Source organism: Thalassophryne amazonica, chromosome 5, assembly GCF_902500255.1.
Source record: "Thalassophryne amazonica chromosome 5, fThaAma1.1, whole genome shotgun sequence".
In the NCBI taxonomy this organism is placed as follows: Eukaryota; Metazoa; Chordata; class Actinopteri; order Batrachoidiformes; family Batrachoididae; genus Thalassophryne; species Thalassophryne amazonica.
In genome coordinates, this window is record NC_047107.1 from 2,849,888 (window position 1) to 2,866,821 (window position 16,934).

Sequence of the window (16,934 nt, forward strand, 5' to 3'; positions counted from 1 at the left end):
AAAGTTTAAAGACATCCAGTCTTTGACTTCTTGAAAGCAAGTCTGTAGGATGGCAGATGAGTTTGTTTTAAGGTTCAAAGGTAGATAAATCTGCACATCATCAGCAAAGCAGTGAAACTGAATGTTATATTTCTTAAAAATTGATCCTAAAGGAAGCAAATAAAGCGAAAATAAAATTGGCCCTAAAATTGAACCCTAAGGTACTCCACAAGTCAAAGGGGCTTTCTGTGACGCAAAGGGACCAAGGTTCACAGAAAAGCACCGACCAGTCAAATAGGACTTAAACCATTTGAGCACTGTGCCAGTTAATCCAACACACGATTCAAGGCGAGATAATAAGACCTAGTGGTCAACAGTGTCAAAGGCTGCAGTTAAATCCAAAAGCACAAGCACAGCTGAGCTGCCAGAGTCCACGATTAAAAGAAGATCATTAAAAACTTTTAAAAGAGCAGTTTCAGTGCTGTGCAAAGGTTTAAAACCAGACTGGAACTTTTCAGTTATGTCAAATGCAGTAAGGTGCGACTGTAGTTGAGTATAGACCACCTTTTCAAGTATTTTAGATAAAAATGATGTCTTAGAAATGGGTCTATAATTAGAAAAAATAGCAGGGTCCAAATTATGTTTTTTTAAAAGGTGCTGTATCATGGCCTGTTTAAAAGAACGAGGAACGACACCTGAAGTCAGAGAGGCATTAATCAACTGTAAAATACAAGGGCCAACTGAATCAAGGACTTCTTTCAAAAACTTAGCAGGAAGGAAATCCAGTGCACAGTCTGAAGGCCTTAAACTATGAACAGTTTTAGATAGTTCACACAGAGAAATAGGCTCGAATTGACTAAAAACAGCTGTGCACTCAGGAATGATGCAGGGGTCAGCGATGACAGTTGGCAAAGAAGATCGAATGAGTGAAATTTTGTCACTGAAAAACTGACAAAATTTTTCACACAAAGAAACAGAGGGAACAGCACCAGTTGAATCAATTAGGGTTAACAATCTTGTTCAAAACATTAAAAAGAACCTGGGGTTTGTGAAGATTTGTAGACACAATATTTGCCATATACTCTGATTTTGTGGTCTTAACAGCATCTTGATAATTCGCAAGTGAATGTCTTAAAATCCCCAGTGATACTTGAAGTTGATCTTTCTTCCATTTCCGTTCTGCACGGCGGCATTCCCGTCTGCGTGCGCGCGTAAAATCATTGTGCCATGGCTCTGAGCGTTTTGCACACCGATTAGTGAAAGGGGCGACAACGCTGAGAATCTCTGAACACGTAGTATTGAACAAGCTAACCAACTCATCAATATTTTATTAGAATCGTAAGACATAAGTTCAGAAGCATGAAACGCAGCAGAAAAGAGTGGCGCAGTAGCGGGGCAGATAGCGCGCCGCTGGTGCGCCGGAACGCATTGTTTCCTAATAGTGGAGGACACCGCGACAGAAAAAAGCACAGGAAAATGGTCCGATATGCCTGCGTTACAGATCTCTATGACGTTCACATTTAGACCACTGAATAAGATAAGGTCCAGAGTATGACCCTTGGCATGGGTCGGGACATTTACTGCCTGCTTAAGATTAAAAGAGTCCACAACATTAAGAAAGTCATTGATCAAGGGCTTGGATGGACAACAAACATGAATATTAAAATCCCCAGCAATTAAAAATGCATTACGATTAAGAACAATACCTGCCACAAAGTCAGAAAAGTCATTTATAAAATCTTTGTTAAATTTAGGAGGGCGATAGATGAGAGCGCACAAGACAGGTATATCCAATCTGATTTCAAAGAGCTGTAGCTCGAAGCTCGCACAGGCTGTAGTGGGAAGCGGGCAGCAAACAAAGTCAGATTTAAACACTGTCTCCAAACCACCGCCTTTGCCTGTAGTGCGAGGGGAGCTAAAGAAGGAGCAACCCGGGGGAAGTAGCTCCGAGAAGGCGAAGGACTCACCAGCCCGAAGCCTTGTCTCTGTTAAAAACATAAAATCCAGCTTCCGGGATGTGAAAAAGTCATTAAGAATGAAAGTTTTATTGCTCACAGACCTTGTGTTCATCAGAGATAGATGAAGGATGAAGTCATCAGCCGTCTGTGAACATAGTTCTCGGGAAAACAATCGAAGATTCATAAAATCCACACCGCGGTCTGGAACTCGACGTCGCCGAGGACAGTACTCCAGCGCCGTTGTACACTGCTCCACAACAGTGCCGTCACAAACGACGGGGAATAATCCAGCGCGTTACCGGAGAGGCTTGGTTTGCTGGAAAGAGACAGCGGCGTTGCAGAACTGGGAACATTTCTTGTCTATGGAGGAAAACAAAGCCAAATTATTTCAGTTCTCTCTCTTCAAGTGGAAAACCTCCTGGGGGACTTCAATGCCCACATGGGCGGCAACACCTGGAGGGGGGGGTGCTCATGAAGCACGACCTCCCCGATCTGAACCTGAGTGATGTTCAGTTGTTAGACTTCTGTGCTAGCCACAGTTTGTCCATCATGAACACCATGTTTGAGCATAAGGGTGTCCATAAGTGCACGTGGCATCAGGACACCCTGAGCCGGAGGTCAATGATCAACTTTGTAGTCATAGCATCTGACCTTTGGCCACGTGTCTCGGACACTCGGGTGAAGAGAGTGGCTCAGCTGTCGACTGATCACCACCTGGTGGTGAGTTGGATCCGCTGGGAGGGGAGGAAGCCGGTCAGACCTGGCAGGCACAAACATATCGTGAGGGGTCTGCTGGGAACAACTGCCGGAATCCTCTGTCAGCGAGGTCTTCAACTCCCACCTCTGGGAGAGCTTCTCCCAGATCCCGGGGGAGGTTGGAGACATGGAGTCCGAGTGGACCATGTTCTCCACCTCCACTGTCGATGCGGCCACTCTTAGCTATGGTCGCAGGGTCTCTGGTGCCTGTCGAGGCGGCAATCCCTGAACCCGGTGGTGGATGCCGGAAGTAAGGTTGCCGGTCAAGCTGAAGAAGGAGTCCTACTTGTCTTTGTTGGCAGGTGGGACTCCGGAGTGCTGCAGCCTGTGCAGTCACAGAGGCAAAAACTCAAGCCTGGGAGGAGTTCGGGGAGGCCATGGAGGAGGACTATCGGTCGGCCTCGAAGAAATTCTGGCAAACCGTCCGACGCCTCCGGAGACGGAAGCAGCTCCCCACCAGCACTGTCTACGGTGCGGGTGGGGAGCTGTTGACCCTGACTGGGGATGTTGTCGGGCGGTGAAAGAAATACTTTGAGGATCTCCTCAAACCCATCAGCACGTCTCCGAAGAGGAAGCAGAGACGGAGGACTCAGAGACGGATTCATCCATTACCCAGGCCGAAGTCACGGAGGTGGTCAGAAAGCTCCTCGGTGGCAAGGCTCCTGGGGTGGATGAAATCCGTCCGGAGTACCTTAAGCCTCTGGATGTTGTGGGACTGTCTTGGTTGACACATCCCTACAACATCGTGTGGCGGTCGGGGACAGTGCCTGTGGATGGGCAGACCAGGGTGGTGGTCCCTCTGTTTAAGAAGGGGGACCGGAGGGTGTGTTCCAACTACAGGGGGATCACACTCCTCAGCCTCCCGGTAAGGTCCATTCTAGAGTACTGGAGAGGAGAATTCGATAGATAGTTGAACCTCAGATTCAGGAGGAGCAGTGTGGTTTTCGTCCTGGTCGCGGGACACTGGACCAGCTTGACACACTCCATCAGGTGCTTCAGGGTTCATGGGAGTTCACCCAACCAGTCCACATGTGTTTTGTGGACCTGGAGAAGGCGTTCGACCATGTCCCTCGAGGCGCCCTGTCGGGGTGCTCTGGGAGTACGGGGTCTGGGGTCCTTTGCTAAGGGCTATCCAGTCCCTGTACGACCGCAGCAGCAGCTTGGTCCGCATTGCCGGTAGTCAGTCAAGCCTGTTTCCAGAGCATGTTGGCCTCCGCCAGGGCGGCCCTTTGTCACCGGTTCTGTTCATTACCTTTATGGACAGAATTTCTAGGTGCAGTCAGGGTGTTGAGGGGGTCCGGTTTGGGAACCACAGAAACTCGTCTCTGCTGTTTCGAGATGATGTGGTTCTGTTGGCTTCGTCAAATCAGGACCTTCAGCGTGCACTGGAGCAGATCGCAGCCGAGTGTGAAGCGTCTGGGATGAAAATCAGCATCACTGTATCGGACCATTGTGGTGAAGCAAGAGCTGAGCAGGGGGACAAAGCTCTTGATTTACCGATCGATCTATGTTCCGACCCTCACCTATGGTCATGAGAATTGGCTCATGACCGAAAGAACAAGATCGCGAGCGGCTGAGATGAGTTTCCTCCGCAGGGTGGCTGGGCGCTCCCTTAGAGATAGGGTGAGGAGCTCGGTCACTCGGGAGAAGCTCGGAGTCGAGCCACTGCTCCTCCACATCGAAAGGAGCCAGCTGAGGTGGTTCGGGCATCTTTTTCGGATGCCCCCTAGACACCTCGCTGGAGAGGTGTTCCGAGCACGTCCCATCAGGAGGAGGCCCCGGGTAAGATCCAGGACATGCTGGAGGGACTACGTCTTGCAGCTGGCTTGGGAACACCTCGGGGTTCCCCCAGAGGAGCTGGGGGAGGTGTGTGTGTGGTTTGGGAGGTCTAGGCGGCTTTGCTTGAGCTGCTGCCCCTGCGACCCGACCTCAAATGAAGTGGAAGAAAATGGATGGATGAATGTGGATTACCTTTGGAGCTGGTGGCAATCTCAGTTTGTGTTATAGAACCATTCACAATGTGGTTGCTGCACTGGATCCTTCTACTCGTTCTGCACTGCTAGCAGTTCATTCTTTCAGTGGTTGTGATGCAACTTCTTCATTCTGTGGTGGTGGTAAAAAGACTGACTGGGATACACAGCATGTACGTCCAAAGGTTACAGAGGCTTTCCATCAAATGTTCCAGATGCCACTAGAGCTGAGTGATCTTTCCTGGTCTCAACATTTAACAGACCAAGTGCAGATATCAGCGAGGCAAGGAAACAGCTTTTCACACAAGATGCTTTGAGGCAACACATCAAAAGAGCAACATACCAGGCTAACCTACGGAACCTTGCTTTGTTTCAAAGACCAGATTTGCCCAGCTCTTCAGGCTGGGGATCTACTGATGCAGATGCTGGATGGACAACATCACAGGCTGCTACCAACTTGTGCACTGCAGTTGCAAAAAGGGCTGAACTGGGCACTCGGAATGCAAAAAGGGAGCATTAAAGTGCACAGCACTGTGCACGTGTTCTGGTGACTGCAGTTAGAAATGCACAGATCCACATTTTTTCACTTCCGGTCCGATCACCTGAATTTGGATATCTGCTGATACCGATACTATTCTGATACCAGAGCTCTGTTTGCTTTAATATTATTATCATTATTGTTAGTTTTATATGAGGATATTTAGTATCACCAATTATCCAGCTTCATGATGAAGTGTTTAGAGGAGGATTTTCTTATAAAGGAGAACCAAAGGTTCAGCTACAATTTTCCAGAAAGTACATCAAAGATGCAAGTCTAGATTTGATGTTTTGGTAAAAGAATTAAGTACTTTTATTTAGTTTTTAATACACTGTTATATACTTATTTTTATAGACTTAAATGAGAAAAGACAGCTCTCTCTCTCTCTCTTGGTCTTAGAAATGCACTGATCCACATTTCTTCACTTCTGATCCGATCCCGATACCTGAATTTGGATATATGCCGATACCAATACTATTCCATTCCAGAGCTCTATTTGCTTTACTATTACTATTATCATTACTGTTGATTTTATGAGGATATTTTCTATTCGCAGTTATACAGCTTCATGAAGTGTTTAGAGGAGGATTTTCTTAAAAAGAAGACCTGAAAGTTCAGCTACAATTTGCCAGAAGGCACATCTAAGATGCAAGCCTAGATTTGATGTTTTGGTGAAAGAATGAAGTACTTTTATTTATAGACTTTAATAGACTTATATTTATAGACTTAAAAGAGAAAATACATCTCTCTCTCTCTCTCTCTCTCTCTCTCTCTCTCTCTCTCTCTCTCTCTCTCTCTCTCTCTCTGCTAAGAGCAAACTTGGAACTTTTTGGAAACAAGAAGCCTTTCAACTGTAAAATAAGCTGTAAATTTCTAAATGTATCAATAGCTACACTCACACGAGGAACTCTGGATTAATACTGAATGATTTTGGTAGAGTTTTTTTTCCTGTTCTTTGGATATAAACTCTGTTAGACCATCCTCCTCAGCTGCTCTCTGAGCTTCCTTTTCATAGCTTTTCACAGCCTCGGGACAATGAAGCGGCTGATTTTTCAGCACACATTTTCAGCAACAATTCAGTTCATTTTTCAGAAAATCTATGCTTGGCGGCACAGACAATTTGAACCCGAGAGCCGGGTGGAAATTTACCACCACCCATGGCTAGAACACTGCGTAAGAGAGATCTCTCAAACAGCTCAGCTCCAGTTCAGAACCCCCCCCCCACACACGCTCAGCAGCAAACAGCAGAGAGCCAGCAGCACTTGAGAGGTTTCACATACGTGGCTCCTCTCCGGGATCAGAAAGCGCCGCAGGCTGTATCGGTATTTTCCGATACCTGAATGACTTTGGTATCATAAACTGATGCAGATACTGGATCGGACCTATCCTTAACTTCAATGACAAAAATAGTGTTCTGATGATACAGGTTGTAGGCCGACATTGGTGTAACCCCTAGGTAAAGGCCTTTACAACAAATTCCACTGTGCTATAATGATTACAGAATGCTCATTATGTAACCTGTTCAATACTATTTACACTGCACTGGGAGTTTCTCACCGGAGTTCAAGTTCAAGTAGGCCTACATTTTTGTCATGTCCATATTTACATGGAATTGTTTGTTAAAATTCCAAGGAGCTGTAAAAATATGGCATTTACATTACACAAAATGTGGGCTCTTTTCAAGCGACCTTGACTCTTCTTCAAGATGTTGACATCTAAGCATGATATCAATATTATAAATGTGCTTCTCATGTCCAGAAAAAGGAAAACACACATTTAATTTATATTTCAATTACATTCAGATCCTAAGATACACCAGTTTCTAATTTTGTGCATAAAATGTCATCTTGGAGGTCAGTGAGCTCTAGCTGACCCAAAGGTCAAACTAAGAACACTTGTACAGATTAAACTCGTGTCATCAAGACCAAATCCTGAAAGTTCCATCCATACTTCTTTCATTCTGTGGACAATTGTTCTGATAAAAAGAGCTTAATAGCCCACTATGAGGAGATTCACCGGACTAGGGGTGGCGGTATGCGGCGTGGGTGTGTAAATGGACCTGGTTTTGGTCCTGAGGGGACTCACTGGACTGGGGGTGGCAGTAGGCGGCGTGGGTGCGTAAATGGACCTGGTTTTGGTCCTGAGGGGACTCACCGGACTGGGGGTGGCAGTAGGCGGCGTGGGTCTGCGTAAATGGACCTGGTTTTGGTCCTGAGGGGACTCACCGGACTGGGGGTGGCAGTAGGCAGCATGGGTGCGTAAATGGACCTGGTTTTAGTCGTGAGGGGACTCACCGGACTGGGGGTGGCAGCAGGCGGCGTGGGTGCGTAAATGGACCTGGTTTTGGTCCTGAGGGGACTCACCAGACTGGGGGTGGCAGTAGGCAGTGTGGTTGTGGCACTCGCAGAGCTGGCAACCACTGCTGCTGAAGCGGAAGAAGCCTGGATGACATTCGTCACATTTGGGTCCGTACACTCCTGTCTTGCACACACAGATCCCTGAGCTGGAGAAAAAACAAAAACAGAAGAACTGTTGGTTACTGTTCACAAAAGTTTGACTCAGATGTCCTCGGTACGATCCCCATGTCTCTGAGGGTAAAACGTCCGTCACAGTTCACAACCTTGTAGATCTGAAACCACCTCATCTTCCAGACGGGTCTCAGCTGCTCACGTTCTCTGGTGAGGAGAAGAAAGTGCTACCAGATTTAAGGTCTTTTAGACGGATTTTAAACCAAATGTAAACAACAGCTGAACTGGATTTGTACCCATGACATAATTTAAGAGAAAACCTGAAGATTGTTTTGACTGTGTGAACAAGGCTCCTTGTTTTTACCCTTTGTAGTAACTGATTAAACATGTTGAGAGATCAATATAAAATTGTTTCCATGACAACCGTTTTTGGTAGAGCCGTGATTTTCACTTAAATGTCGGTTGTGTCTGTACTACACATTTTTAACATGTTCCCTTTAATTCTCACAAAACCTGTTTCATGACATCAATCATCACTGATGTCAGTAAATTTTATTCAAGAAGGAAGCGCAGGGTTGCCAACTCTGCAACTTTGGCTGGAGTGAGCCTCCATGCACGCAAAGTGCACGTGCCAAAATTGTTTGGCAACTATAACCCTAATTTTAAAAAAAAAATACTAACAGACGGGAAACACCTTCTCAAAACGTACAATTAATTAACATTTAAAACTTCAAAACCCCAAACTCCAATGGTGCACTGCAGCACAGCATCCATTTATTGGTTAGCTAAAATGGCTAATTTCTCCAAAAATATTTGTCCTATCAACTTTTCACAGTTACATACAACACTTGCATGTGTTTTGTTTTGATTTTAATGGGTTGTGTTTCTGACTCGTGGCCGTGCCGGGGCATTAAATCTTCTCACGGCTGCTGCTTTTACCATGACTGCAACAAAGTGAACAGCTTTCACTTAAAAATGAGTCATAGCACAACATCACACTTATGGAAACTTTGGAATTAATCCGTGCCTCAGTTCATAACGTTAGCAGCTACATTCCTTGAGGTGCACGCTGGGACGCCTCTAATAGTCACGTCACCACTGTCAGAGACACATGAGTACTTTGTTTTCTGAAGTCTTCATAGCTGTTGGCTATGAATGCCGTATACTTTGAAACCGGTCACAGAAGTGCACAAAGTAATTCAGGTGGATCATTGGATGGTCACCAACAGCCTAAATCTAAATTGTTATGATTTCAGTGCACCATGTCCTTTAAAAATCATACAATGTGATTTTCTGAATTTTTAAAATTTTTTAGATTCTGTCTCTCACAGTTGAAGTGTACCTACGATAAAAATGACAGACCTCGACATTCTTTGTAGGGGGGAAAACTTTCAAAATTGACAGTGGATCAAATACTTATTTGCCTCACTGTTACAAACGAGCCAGCACCGTCATTTTTATTGCATTAATCCCGCCTGCAAGGGGGGACAGGCAAAGATTTAATGAGATATAGTTTAGTATTATCCAGCAAATGTTTGAGGCTATGGGTATATAAATCACTGTAAGAGAAAGTAACTCAGATTCCTAACTAGGCAAAGGAGTCTTCTACTTTAAATGGGAAGATGTCGTAACTCAGATTTATGACGGGGAACAGCAAGCTTTTTGAAAAATTCAATTTATAACCTCACATTCTTCCAAAATGATAAAACATATCTATAAGTCACGGTAAGGACCCTAATGGGTAAGATATGTAGAGGAGAAGATCATCCGCATACAGAGAGGTCTTATGGATAGACTCCCCCCACCTCCACCACCACTACCATAATTTCAGTTTTGCCGCCCTCTGCTGCCCTCATTCCAAGAACACCATATCTACTGTGAAGCATGGGGGTGCAAACATCATGCTTTGGGGCTGTTTTTCTACAAAGGGGATAGACACCCCCCCCCCCCATAATTTCAGTTTTGCCCCCCTCCGTCCTGAGGGCGATAGCCAAGGGCTCAACAGCTCGGTGAAACAAATGAGGTGAATGAAAGCAGCCCTGTCTCACACCACGAAGGAGGAAAAAGTCATTTGCAGCTGTCGAGCTGAAGCTTTAGGAGCGGTACAGAGATGCCGGATCCAAGAGGTGAATGATGGGCCAAACCCAAGTCTGTCCATAACAGCATAAAGGTACTTCCACTCAATCCGATAAAAGACTTTCTCGGCATCACAAGAGAAAGCACAACTTCCGCTTTCAGGAGAGAGTGAGAGGAAAAGATTACATTAAAGAGTCCACACACGTTATAAAAGGACTGCCTGCCTGGTACAAAACCTGTCCCATTAGGGGCAGTCATATTGGGAATATTTGTTTCGAGCCATTGTGAAAGAATTTTACTCCAAATTTTATAGTCAGAAGAGAGAATACTAATGGGCTGATAGGCAGCACAGTCTGGGGGGAGGGGGGTGCCCCCTTTTAGGAAGAACTGAAATTAGGTCAATTTCAGATTACAGTAAAACATGTCATGTAATACACCAAATTAAAGGGCTTGATGAGAGGATCCAGAATATAGCAAATGATTTAAGTTATTACGTCATTTGATGACATCATCATGAAAAAACTTGCAAAATTTTGAATTTTTTTTTAAGGGTGTGAAAAAGTGTGTAAATCATCATTACAAAGTCTTGTAAGTTCACATATAGCAGTCCTATGGAGATTCCTTTCAGCACACACTAGGCTCAAGCTCAAGTTCAAAGGTCACAGCCACAGGACGGTCAAACACTAAATTCAACAAAACAACTTTCTTGGTCACAATTTATGAACCCTTGCCTCCAAATTTGGCATGGGCACAGTGATTGGCCTTCCCCAAAGGCCATTACCTGGAATAAGCGATCAACCTTGACCTTCAGAGTTTCACTTGAGGTCAAAAGTGACCTAAATCAGGTCAAATTTCAGATTTGAGTGAAGCATGTCATGTAATAGACCAATTTAATGGGCTTGATAAGAGGATCCAGAATATATCACAAGTTTTAAGTTGTGATGTCATTTGTTGATGTCATCATTAAAAAACAAATTGCAAAATTTAGATTTTTTTTAAAGGGTGTGAAAAAGCGTGTAAATCATCATTGCAGACTCTTGCAGGTTAATATACAGTGGGCTAAAAAAGTATTTAGTCTCAGACTTAGAAAGATGAGAGAGGTCTGTAATTTTCATTAATATATGGTGGTGGGATTTTGCCAGCTTCTGATTGGCCCATTTGCCACTTTCTGAGCTGTACCACACGCCGAGTTGACCGCGTGTGTGAAACGATTACACCTCACGTGCAGTGTAGCGCTAGCTAATCAAGCAACGGCTTCTATCAATAACGACCAATTAGATAACACGATACAACGCCTACTTTGGCTGTCAGTTTGTTGACACGATGGCATTAGACAGGTTTGTGACGCTGACTTAAAACGAATTTTACATGAAAAAGATGCAAAGAACACCCGCAGAAATACACAGTCAGCAGCCAACTTGTTTCACAAGTACAAGTACGTCACTGAAAAGGGACATAAACCAACTTTGAAACTTATGACAGACGGATACTTGACGGAGTACTCGATTGATTTTATGCGGAAGCTAGACAGGCGAATGGCGAACTCTGTAAGAAAACAAGCCTGATGACTCGTCGTCATTAACAGGCCTCTCCAGTCGATCGATGGGATGTCAGTTGGTGCAGTGTGACAGTAATAAAGAGCTGAAACCTGAGATTGATTTTTCAGTTTTAATATGTTTGACAAACTCCCACTTTTCTTGTTTACCATATAATAAAGCAGTTATAGACTTTTGATTAGGTGTACCTGTGATTATATGGACCTGGTCAGGATGGGGTTCATGGAGGCCTTGGCCGAGGTGAACCCCATCCTGACCAGGTCCACATAATCACAGGTACACCGAAATTAAAAGTCTATAACTCTTTTATTATCAAATCAAATCAATTTTATTTATATAGCGCCAAATCACAACAAACAGTTGCCCCAAGGCGCTTTATATTGTAAGGCAAAGCCATACAATAATTACAGAAAAACCCCAACGGTCAAAACGACCCCCTGTGAGCAAGCACTTGGCAACAGTGGGAAGGAAAAACTCCCTTTTAACAGGAAGAAACCTCCAGCAGAACCAGGCTCAGGGAGGGGCAGTCTTCTGCTGGGACTGGTTGGGGCTGAGGGAGAGAACCAGGAAAAAGACATGCTGTGGAGGGGAGCAGAGATCGATCACTAATGATTAAATGCAGAGTGGTGCATACAGAGCAAAAAGAGAAAGAAACACTCAGTGCATCATGGGAACCCCCCAGCAGTCTAAGTCTATAGCAGCATAACTAAGGGATAGTTCAGGGTCACCTGATCCAGCCCTAACTATAAGCTTTAGCAAAAAGGAAAGTTTTAAGCCTAATCTTAAAAGTAGAGAGGGTGTCTGTCTCCCTGATCCGAATTGGGAGCTGGTTCCACAGGAGAGGAGCCTGAAAGCTGAAGGCTCTGCCTCCCATTCTACTCTTACAAACCCTAGGAACTACAAGTAAGCCTGCAGTCTGAGAGCGAAGCGCTCTATTGGGGTGATATGGTACTGTGAGGTCCCTAAGATAAGATGGGACCTGATTATTCAAAACCTTATAAGTAAGAAGAAGAATTTGAAATTCTATTCCAGAATTAACAGGAAGCCAATGAAGAGAGGCCAATATGGGTGAGATATGCTCTCTCCTTCTAGTCCCTGTCAGTACTCTAGCTGCAGCATTTTGAATTAACTGAAGGCTTTTCAGGGAACTTTTAGGACAACCTGATAATAATGAATTACAATAGTTATTATATGGTAATAGTAATTATATGGTAAACAAGAAAATTGGGAGTTTGTCAAACATACTAAAACTGAAAAATCAGTCTCAAGTTTAGGCTCTTTATTATTACTGTCATACTGCACCAGCAGGTCCAAAATACTTCATGAGCACAATCTCTAAAACCCCTTTCACACCGGGGCTGAGCTTCCTGTGGTGTCACTGTCTGCGTCAGGTGCAGCAGGAGGCAGAGAGGAGGTGAGAACGCAGCCTGCGAGTTCTCTGCACAGAGGAATCAGAGTGCAGTTTGGCTGCAGACAGACTGTGCACTCTGATTTATCTTCTACTTTATATTTGTGCTGCAGGTCTGCGCTCTGAGTTCTGTTATAGTTTATCTTTCCTACTTTGACCGCGAGAAGTGCGTGCGAGATGCGCGTGCGCACGCGCGTGAACGGACCATCTGAGTGGAGATGTCTGGAGTTATACTTGATGTGGACATGTCCTGTCAATCAGTCTGTGAGCAGGACTTTTATGGACTGTATTTAAACACATTTGTGAGAGAAGACCGAGGAGCTGCTGCAGCAGCAGCGCTTTTTTCTGTGCACTTAGTTTTACTGCATTGTGTACACGGCGTCGTCATGATGACGCAACTCGAAGCGGGCCAAAGTAGGCGTTTTATCGTGTTATCTGATTGGTCGTTATCGATAGAAGGCGTCGCTCGACTGGCTAGCACTACTGCATGCGAGGTGTACTCGGCTCCACCAGCGGTCAACTCGGCTCCACCAGCGGTCAACTCTGCATGTGGTACAGCTCAGAAAGTGGTGAATGGCCCAATCAGAAGTTGGCAAAATCACGTACCATATAATAATATGCAGACAGGGACTCAAATCCTGCAGTGCCAGGCGTGTCCCCCTGGTTAAGACAGTACGTGTCCAGGCCTGTCTGAAGTTTGCCAGAGATCATATGGATGATCCAGAAGAGGATTGGGAGAATATCATGTGGTCAGATGAAACCAAACTAGAACATTTTGGTAAAAACTCAACTCGTCATGTCTGCAGGAAGAAGAATGCTGAGTTGCATCCCAAGAACACCATATCTACTGTGAAGCATGGGGGTGGAAACATCATGCTTTGGGACTGTTTTTCTGCAAAGGGGACAGGACGACTGATCTGTGTTAAGGGAAGAATGAACGTGGCCATGTATCATGAGATTTTAAGACAAAACCTCCTTCCATCAGTGAGAGCATTGAAGATGCAACGTGGCTGGGTCTTCCAGCATGACAATGATCCCAAACACACCGCTCAGGCAACGAAGGAGTGGCTCCGTAAAAAGCATTTGAAGGTCCTGGAGTGGCCAAGCCAGTCTCCAGACCTCAACCCCATAGAAAATTTGTTGAGGGAGTTGAAAGTCCGTGTTGCCCAGCAACAGCCCCAAAACATCACTGTTCTAGAGGAGATCTGCATGGAGGAATGGACCAAAATACCAGCTACAGTGTGTGCAAACCTGGTGAAGACTTACAGGAAACGTTTGACCTCTGTCATTACCAACAAAGATTATGTTACAAAGTATTGAGTTGAACTTTTGTTATTGACCAAATACTTATTTTCCACCATAATTTACAAATAAATTCTTTAAAAATCCTACAATGTGATTTCCTGGATTTTTTTTTCTCATTCTGTCTCTCACAGTTGAAGTGTACCTGTGATGAAAATTACAGACCTCTCTCATCTTTCTAAGTAGGAGAACTTCCACAATCAGGTACTGACTAAATACTTTTACTCCACTGTATAGCAGTCCTATGGAGATATCTTTCAGGACACAAAAGGGCCAAGGTCAAAGGTCAAGGTCACAGGAAGGTCAAAGACTAAAATCACCCAAATAAACTTTGCTGGACACAATTTGTGCTTTTGGCATGAATATAGTTAATGGCCGTGCCCGTAAGTCCCTCTTCAGGGTGGTCGTGCCTCGTGGTCGTCTCTCCTGTTCACTCTCAGGGTGACAGTTTTCATTCAGTTTGTTAGACTATTTATCAGCTTTCCTTGTCATTCAAAACATTCTATCATGCATCAGTGGACGACTCAGAACCAAGCTTCAAATCTATGCTCGAACTCTCTCTGAACTCACATGCAGCTGACGTATCAGGTGACAGTGAATCGGTGATCAGAGAATCCTGCAGTCAGAACGCTGTCAGCAGCCATTAACAGCTGTTTGGGGTGTGCGCCTTAAACTCCTCTCCTTTCATTAAAACAACACGCTGTGGTCTGGTCTAATCGCGTCATCAACACAAAATTAACGGGAGATCTTCTTATTTTGGCGTGACATTTCTTGCTTGTGCTGGAGATTGATGCTGAAAGTGTGAGTGTCACTCCAGATGTGTGACAGTTGGCAACCCTGGGAGCAGCTTAGACTGAACATGGTAGTGACTTTAGGTCACAATGTGCTCAGTGCGAGTCTAATATCTCAGAACGTAGAATCCCAACTACAAAAAGGCTGGGAGGGGTGGAAAACGCTAAGAAAAACCCCAACGTGGAGATCCCAAATTAAATATCCACATACAGAATATGAAGACTCGTTAGCAGGCTTTTAATGAGCCTTTCATTGGATTCAGGTGTGTTGGAACAGGAACACAACTAAGAGTGTCAGGGAGGTAGATCTGGAGGACCGAACCTGAGCACCCCTGCAGTAAAGTGTTACTGACGTGTACATCCTAGCAGGTTTTGGTAATTTGGCATCATTGTTCTGGCCCAGCCCCTCTGCATGTTACTAAGTGGGTCAGTATTACACGGGTGACAAAGCTTAACCTCATTGTGCAGCTGTCACGGTGTCCACAGGCTGAACGCGTGTCGGATCAGTCAATGTGTCCCGTTTGCAACAGTGCAGCAATTGCCACTTTAACTCCAGGATCCTGAATCCACAAACAGAAGCAGCAACGCTGAGCAGGTTCAGCTGCATTTCCAGATGTGCAGCCAAATCCTGCAAGTGTGCTTTAAGTAACAGTCAGCCAGACAAAGCCTCTCTGCAGCTGATGGCCTGAACCCGCCTGAGAGCGGACTGTGCTACAAGTCCACGAAATCTCCAAACCTCAGTCTGTGATCTGGTTCTGTTTGACTGGCAGTTATACAGCCCCTGGCAAAAATTATGGAATCACCGGCCTCGGAGGATGTTCATTCAGTTGTTTAATTTTGTAGAAAAAAAGCAGATCACAGACATGACACAAAACTAAAGTCATTTCAAATGGCAACTTTCTGGCTTTAAGAAACACTATAAGAAATCAAGAAAAAAAATTGTGGCAGTCAGTATCGGTTACTTTTTTAGACCAAGCAGAGGGTAAAAAATATAGACTCACTCAATTCTGAGGAAAAAATTATGGAATCATGAAAAACAAAAGAATGTTCCAACACATCACTAGTATTTTGTTGCACCACCTCTGGCTTTTCTAACAGCTTGCAGTCTCTGAGGCATGGACTTAATGAGTGACAAACAGTACTCTTCATCAATCTGGCTCCAACTTTCTCTGATTGCTGTTGCCACATCAGCTTTGCAGGTTGGAGCCTTGTCATGGACCATTTTCTTCAACTTCCACCAAAGATTTTCAATTGGATTAAGATCCGGACTATTTGCAGGCCATGACATTGACCCTATGTGTCTTTTTGCAAGGAATGTTTTCACAGTTTTTGCTCTATGGCAAGATGCATTATCATCTTGAAAAATGATTTCACCATCCCCAAACATCCTTTCAATTGATGGGATAAGAAAAGTGTCTAAAATATCAACGTAAACTTGTGCATTTATTGATGATGTAATGACAGCCATCTCCCCAGTGCCTTTACCTGACATGCAGCCCCATATCATCAATGACTGTGGAAATTTACATGTTCTCTTCAGGCAGTCATCTTTATAAATCTCATTGGAACGGCACCAAACAAAAGTTCCAGCATCATCACCTTGCCCAATCAATCAATCAATCAATCAATTTTTTTTATATAGCGCCAAATCACAACAAACAGTTGCCCCAAGGCGCTTTATATTGTAAGGCAAGGCCATACAATAATTATGTAAAACCCCAACGGTCAAAACGACCCCCTGTGAGCAAGCACTTGGCTACAGTGGGAAGGAAAAACTCCCTTTTAACAGGAAGAAACCTCCAGCAGAACCAGGCTCAGGGAGGGGCAGTCTTCTGCTGGGACTGGTTGGGGCTGAGGGAGAGAACCAGGAAAAAGACATGCTGTGGAGGGGAGCAGAGATCGATCACTAATGATTAAATGCAGAGTGGTGCATACAGAGCAAAAAGAGAAAGAAACAGTGCATCATGGGAACCCCCCAGCAGTCTACGTCTATAGCAGCATAACTAAGGGATGGTTCAGGGTCACCTGATCCAGCCCTAACTATAAGCTTTAGCAAAAAGGAAAGTTTTAAGCCTAATCTTAAAAGTAGAGAGGGTGTCTGTCTCCCTGATCTGAATTGGGAGCTGGTTCCA

At 44.7% G+C, this 16,934-nt stretch overlaps 1 protein-coding gene across 3 annotated transcripts in view; it reads right to left on the reverse strand.

Annotated features, from left to right (window-relative positions):
- The window catches only part of si:ch211-158d24.2 (multiple epidermal growth factor-like domains protein 9), a 174,767-nt gene that overhangs the window by 135,684 nt on the left and 22,149 nt on the right, over positions 1-16,934 (reverse strand). For all 3 annotated transcript variants that reach the window (XM_034169654.1, XM_034169652.1, XM_034169653.1), the window contains exon 3: positions 7,565-7,704. In XM_034169654.1, coding sequence (XP_034025545.1) covers positions 7,565-7,704 — 140 coding nt within the window. The remainder of the gene's footprint in view (positions 1-7,564; positions 7,705-16,934) is intronic.